Source organism: Manduca sexta, chromosome 16 (genome assembly GCF_014839805.1).
Source record: "Manduca sexta isolate Smith_Timp_Sample1 chromosome 16, JHU_Msex_v1.0, whole genome shotgun sequence".
NCBI lineage: Eukaryota > Metazoa > Arthropoda > Insecta > Lepidoptera > Sphingidae > Manduca > Manduca sexta.
The window spans coordinates 9,354,662-9,362,028 of NC_051130.1; the positions used below are offsets into that span (position 1 = coordinate 9,354,662).

The 7,367-nt window shown below is 33.9% G+C and overlaps 1 protein-coding gene across 1 annotated transcript; it reads right to left on the reverse strand.

Moving 5' to 3' along the window:
• Positions 1-4,666: 4,666 nt before the first annotated feature.
• On the reverse strand, positions 4,667-7,169 carry LOC115448864 (hydroxymethylglutaryl-CoA synthase 1). Its single transcript, XM_030176445.2, has one exon. It carries the CDS (start codon positions 6,733-6,735, stop codon positions 5,365-5,367), a length of 1,371 nt encoding a protein of 456 aa, XP_030032305.1. The 5' UTR covers positions 6,736-7,169; the 3' UTR covers positions 4,667-5,364.
• Between the last annotated feature and the right edge of the window lie 198 nt (positions 7,170-7,367).

Here is a 7,367-nt window from a genome sequence, read left to right on the forward strand (position 1 = left end):
TCTGTCACCTTTAGTCTCTAGCTACTGTGAAATTAAGAGTTGAAGGCTGGAGAAATTTGCGTGCACTGTGTAGTATGTTTCCTAGATAAGTTGTATCTATTGGACATTACGTGCCTTAAGCACTTCCAAACCTTAATAAAAAATAATGTTTAAATCCAAGCTAAGCACTAAGTATGCTATTGGAACACGCATTGGAAACATGAGTAAGAACTTACTTAATATATGCATGCCTAATTTCAGTATTATGACCCAATGTTTATAACACATGAATAGAGGATGAGGTACTTAAACGTTGCTTATTCTAGAATCTAAATGTATTTACGATATAATTACTTTTAGTCACAATTCGTCTATACTATTATATAAAGCTGAAGAGTTTGTTTGTTTGACGCGCTAATCTCAAGAACTACTGGTTCGAATTGAAAATTATTTTAATGTTGGAAAGCCCTTTTGATCGAGGTAGGATATATTCGCTAAGATTAATAGGAGCGGAGCAGTATTGTAAAATGTTGTAAAATTCAGAACCTCTCACGTTCGGAATCCTGGGGGTGGACCTCACTTGTCCTTAGGCTAAACACACAGTGGTAATACAGAATACACACAAAATACAGCGATAATTGTCTCTACCTAAACTAGTGTGGATGAAGACCTGATGTTTGCATTAGATAATTTGAGAGTAAATAGCGAATACACTTTTGTCTACATCGGTAGGTAGGACTAAATTCATATCATTAGCGATTATTAATAACCTTTTAATACTATTTATAAAACTCATTGATACTTAAAGTATTAATGAAACATGGGGACTTATTACGCGTTTCGAAATCATATCTCTATAGTAAGACAGGAAATACGTTAAGCCGAGTTGATCTTACGATAAAGATTAAAGTTTATCGAATGTTAACGATCGCTATTTAACATCATAATAGGTAATCAGTCATCGCTGGAGTGACAGCTCTGCAAGTATTAAAAATTCCCGAAAGCACATTTTGAGCATTTATACTATTTTATAGGTAGGTATCTACCTAGGTTTGTTCGTCGTTGTTTATCATTACCTATACCATAAAAAAACATTACATTATCAGCCATTACAGTGCATAATTCTACAAAGAATTATTCGAAACGATATAATTTGCAAAATAATAATAGTCAATATTTAGATGTTTCAATATTATAACAGCTATACAATTTTATTTAAAAACAAAGCTTCTAAATGTATCTACTTATTTTATTTTGTATTTTTCAGATTTAATGTTAAAAATCCGTAGATAATTTTGTCCTAATATTATATAATCCTATATCTAATCATTAAAACTAATAATCATTAAAACTTAATGATTACACATCGGATAACATGTATCTCTATGTTTGCATATGCAAATGCATAACACATTATATTTATAGCGTTATTGCTTATTTCAGTACTTCCTTGATTGTGCATATTTCGGCAGTTAAATGCGTAAAAATAAATTGAACAGAATTACGTACTTCCGAGTACACTATAGAAAACTGTCCATGGCAAATTAAAATCTTGATCTTGAAGAAATAAAAATATTAAACCATTTATTAACTTCAACGGCCATACTTTGCCTCTTTAGCCATTGACATTTACCGTAATTACTGCGGACTTTGTTCTAGAAAAGCTATAAAATTATGTAATTTTATGTTATTATAAGAATTATAATTAGTAATTGTGAACATAAACGTAAATTATAATAATACCTAATAATTTTATAGTCTATTTTACGGCATATTTGGCCCTTTTTAGCGCGCATGTATTGATGTATTATACTCCGATGTCTAATAATGATTAACACCTACATTGATGTAGGTAAGTACTTATAAAAAGGTAGTAAATTAGTACATTGAAAAGGTAAGCAGTAATTTATAGCATTTTTAAGGACTAGGGTAAGGAATTAGACTGTAAATCAGAGATTCCCAAACTTATTTTTCTCATAGACCCGGTTATAGGTACACATACAAAGTTTTGCTGGTTCCGGTGGAACTGGTAAACAACTTTGGGAATCAATGCTCTGAGATAAATACCTACCTATATGTATATAGCAAATTTGCACTTTGTTGAGTATATTGCTGCTAGCATCATAATTCACAACATATTGTCAAACATTATAAAGGAAAAATCGCATCTCACAGATAATAACATCATTACGTCATTAATTAGTTAGACATCAGTCTATTGCCTTTTCCACTATTATTTAATGATCGAAACAAGTGCCTAATTAAATATTATATATTTTTATAATTTTGTAACGGTCGTGGAATCATATAAGTTTATAGTGTTACGTGTACAGTACGACGTAGGTATTGTATAAGTATTTAATAAGAGGTGACAAAATGCAATGAAAGTCCTCAAAACCACTTATTAAACAATTCTATTCGTAATTAAGTACTAGCTAGGCTATATATAAAATAAACGAAGAAGCCTTAAACAAGGCTGCTTATAAGCCTTATTAGTTATTCCATAAATGATTTACTTAAATTTTTTAAATTAATTAATCATCAGCAAACGATGTCTTGATTGCTTTTAATCGATGTAAATTTCATATGCTTTTACAAGAGATTTTATTTAATTCTCCATTATTGGTTTCGAACTAATTATCACATATGTGTTAATAGAGTCGAAAAGTCATACGAAAAACTTCACACCTACCTAGAAACATACATGGAAGTCCATATTTGCTTAAAGATCATTACGTCGGGTCATGAACATCCTTCCACTAGGTAAACACTTAAATAAAATTTACATAACTTGAAGTAGGTACAAAGTGCAAGACATAAATAAAAGTCGGCTAGAAGTGAATATATTAAAAATGATTTCTGTATGCTACCTCACTATTAATTTACATATTTGGATAACGTAAGAATACTCGTAGCAATTTATCAGCTCGAACAACATTTTATCGTGGTAATGCGAACACAACACATACGGTACATAATGTATTACGTCGAAAAAGACATTGCGTCTCTCAAAAGTCGAGACAATCATACCTATTTTCTACCATCTTCCTGGATGTATAACACATTGGTCTTATATAGTAAGTTTATATTATAGTCTTTGCACAAACTACGTAGGATGGAAGGAATTACCTAATAGGTCCGTCTTAATATTTTGCCAACCCATTCACAAAAAATAAAATGAAATGTGGTTCCATAATTTAGATTAAGATTAAACAGGGCCGGCCCGTCCATAGGGCGAAGGAAGCAGCCAATTCTTGCGCAAAGACCTTTGGTGGCAAAGACTTCTAGGTGCTCGCGATGCTCTTAGCGTCTTCAGGGTGGAGTGGGCTAGGCGGTTGGGTAATGCGCCAGGTTCTAGAAAAAGACACCCAAAAGACTCTAAGAGGGCGCTTCGAGCATGGGACAAAAGTTACCAGAAAAAAGAGGGGATAATTTTTTTTCGCCCGGAGCACCTGAATATGTAAAGCCGGTCCTGAGTATAAATGTCTGGTAAGCTAACCTTATATAACATTTTGCAGAATTCTAAAACAAAGACAGTCCATACGAAGTCAGTTATTGATATATATAAGTGATCATCTGTCCAATGCCAGGTATTTTCCAGTTAATGAATGACCGATCACCTGGTGAGCATTGGTGATTAATAGATACTAAATCCTGATAGACAATGACCATGCCATATCAGATAATTACAATGGGTGGTCCACAACATTTATGATGATTATACGTACGCAAGCAACGTTGCACGCATGTGACAATCAGAAACCTAATTTAAGACAATGTAATTAATGTTTACAATATAATAATTCCCAGCAGATCTTTTATTGTTTTAAATGCAGGTAGAGGGCACCTCAATGACGGAAGTATGGAACAGCGGTGTTCCGTGTGTGAAGATGCAAACAAAGATTCTTTTATTAAGGCGGTGCCCTCAGAAAACAGCGCGCTAACCGTATTTTTAGAAGCTAACTATTCGAAATTTATAATATAGAAAAAAAATGAACGTCATAATTATACAATATGTTATCTTTACAATAGTTGTTTATTTTTTTTATTATGTTCATAACGTTTCATTATTTTATTATGAAAATATCTCTAAAATTGTTGATTCCGTGTTTCTCCTCCAAAAGTATAAGTTATTTTAATTAATCACCAACATTGTTAGATAGACAAGTTAATAAAGAACATATTTATAGTTAAAGTTTTCAAATAGACAGACTTTTTTTTAAAGATATTTCTCCTTAATCGTCGTAAATTCCCACCCGTAACTCATACGCCTCATAAATGTATGGAATGAATGCTCAAGGCCGTTTGGTAAGAGCCTTAAAATAAAAATATTTCTAATCTATTTATCTTTGTTAAAGTTTAAAACCATATTCACAACAATATAAAGTTAAAGATCATAACGAGACTAGCATTTTTAAGCAAATCGATTAATTCGACGAGGACCCAAATTTACCTCAGAACTGCAGGCCACCAAACTGCAGTACATCAGCATGTGGCCATTATATTATAATATTTAAGTATCAATAGAATTTGCAAACAATGCAACTATTTCCACGCGTATAAATTTTAATCCTAAACTACACTAAAGTTTTTCTCCAAATAAAAAGTATTAATAAACTGAATTGCAGTTTGGCATTGCGTCCTTCAAACATTGTTTACATATCTAGGTGTAATAAGGCAGAAACAATAGATTTCATATAATTTATTAATGAATAACATAAAAATGGTCTACTTTATAATTTTAGAATAAAGAACGTTATAATTTTAGCAAATGTAATGAATGACTTTTAAAATACAAGTACCGATAGCACAATTCATTACTTATTTGAAATATAAACATTGACTACATTATATGTAAATTTTATTATCAAAAATGGAATTTTCAGGGACCATACAGCTCTTTAATTGACATAAATACTGATACATAGGTTTGGATATAGCATTTAGCAAATTATTTACTTATATCAAGTTTTGTAATAAATATGTTGTATACATTTAAGAGTTTGCTTAGCCTTGATAGGTTTTTACTAGCTTGCGTTTTGAGATTATCACTCAGATAATTATTTAATCTGACTAGATATAAAAATAACAAATTTTGTAGTGAATATTGAAGAGACATAGTTACTGATGTGTGTGCAAAACAAATGTGCCTTAACATACACTTTAGTGTTAAACTAATTAGAATGTTATCTAATATAATTGCAGACGTCTATAACTTACGAAGCAATAAATGTAGATGTTTTCTAATAGATAACAAACATAAACTTTGAACCAATGTAATTAATACAAAACAATCTTACTAATGATAAATTTAATTATGAAACCAATTATTAACTAACAACTCCTGCACCACAACAACCAAAATTATGCTAAATTAATGTAAATTTAAAGTTTCCTATCATAGGTGCGTCTTCTTAATTCATCAATTTTGACAAGGTAATATGTGCCTGGGAATAGGATGTCTATGGACCCTGAGGGTTCATAAGGAGCTGTATGGTAGTTCATTGTTCTTATATCCATGATGTCAGAAAACTTTACAGGCTCCACAGCTTCTCTTTTGTCTAGCAAAGATACCGTATCATGTAGGGAATTAATCAATTTTTCTAACTTTGAGCCAGCACTCATATCACTACAAATATTGATAGAATACATTGTTGATGCCAGACCGGATCCATAAGAGAATAATGCAAATTTCTTTCCGATGAGCTGATCAGGTGACTTGCTAATGAGGTAAGAAACTAGGCCTCCATACAAAGACGGTGTGTACATATTGCCAACATTCCGAGCTATGTGAAGACCAGGCTTTGTCTTCTCTTCAAATAATTCTTGGCTGTAAGTCATGAACGCCTTCTCAACTTCTCGATCGAAATATGTGTCTTGCAAACACCGTTCACTGAACTGGGACAAGCCTGGAAACTGTGCTTCCCTCTCCTCAGGCGCAGCATTCAAGAAATCATTAAAACATAGTCTAGCTAATGATTTCTGCACAAGTTTGCAATACGGTGAATGGAATAACATGCCATCTAAGCTCAGTAGGCCTTTGAAGCTAGGATCTGTCTTTCTCATTTTCTTACAAAATAAATTGTAACAATTATCTAAAGCGTTGAGGTAGCATTGGATTGAAAGCTTTCCGTCTACGTAAGGGAACTCAGATGCCAAGTCTGGTTTATAGAAATCATAGGCATGTGTCATGTATGATGCACGGACTCCACGATCCAACACTAGTGGTGCATCAGGTCCTATTAGCATAGCCACTGCACCAGCACCTCCAGTAGGCCTAGCAGGACCTTTACCATAAACAGCAATATCGCCAGCCACTACTATCGCCTTCCTTCCATCCCAAGATGAAGACTCCACCCAGTTGACAGCATTGAATAGAGCAGCAGTGCCACCATAACATGCATTTGTACTATCAATGCCCTCAATGTCTGTGGCACCCTCTTTGGCGAATAATGTCATGAGGAATGTCTTGACACTTTTACTTTTATCTATAATGGTTTCAGTACCAACCTCCAAACGACCTATGTCATGCAAATTGATATTGTTCTTCTCTATGAGTCGGTGCAGCGCGGTGAGGCAGATGGAGTTTATGTCCTCCCGGTCCGAGCAGAAGCCCATTTTGCTCTGTCCGAGGCCGATGGTGTACTTCCCGGTAGACACTTCGTCGAACTTCTCTAACTCGATCTGATCAACGTATTGCGACGGGAAATACAGTTCCATGGCAAGGATCCCCACATTCTCGACTTTGGCGCCCATTTTTCCAACGTACACTTACTTTCACGAAAGTAATTTAAGTACATAGAACGTGTCCGCCGGGCGATGCTACCGGCGCTAACTGATTCTCGGCTGCGTACGGCCGCCCGCGCCTCGTCTGCCGACGTCACCACACTACCGGCACTAGCGTACCGCACACCATTGACCTAATAACAATAACCAGCTTTCTTTCGCTCTTACGCGTACCGCCAATAACACGATATTTATGTCTAATGGTGTATCAATCAGCATTAGCTAAGTAATTAACATGGCTAACGTTTTATTTGGGAACCCGAGAAATAATTACTGCAATTCATTTAATTTATCAAAAGTTTTATGTAATTTCAAAAACTTATTTTAACAGGAACCTAAAATTCTAAGAAAAAAACGGGAATTTGACACATTTTGACAGAAACCATGTGTAGATACGTCAAAAATAAAATGTCACGCGAGCACATAAACGTTCGGAAATTAAGTCAAATTTGAAATCTGTTTTGTTTAACCATCAATAAATTACTAATTCTAACAGCATATTTTATAACTTTCACTCAGTTAACGGTTACTTTTAGCAAGAACTAGACTGGTAAGGTGAGGAATTCGGTAGACAAAGCCATAAAAACAACATTACACACGTT

Bases quoted from the DNA above. Each gene is read 5' to 3' on its own strand.
- LOC115448864 (XM_030176445.2), bottom strand. From the start codon at position 6,735: ATGGGCGCCAAAGTCGAGAATGTGGGGATCCTTGCCATGGAACTGTAT.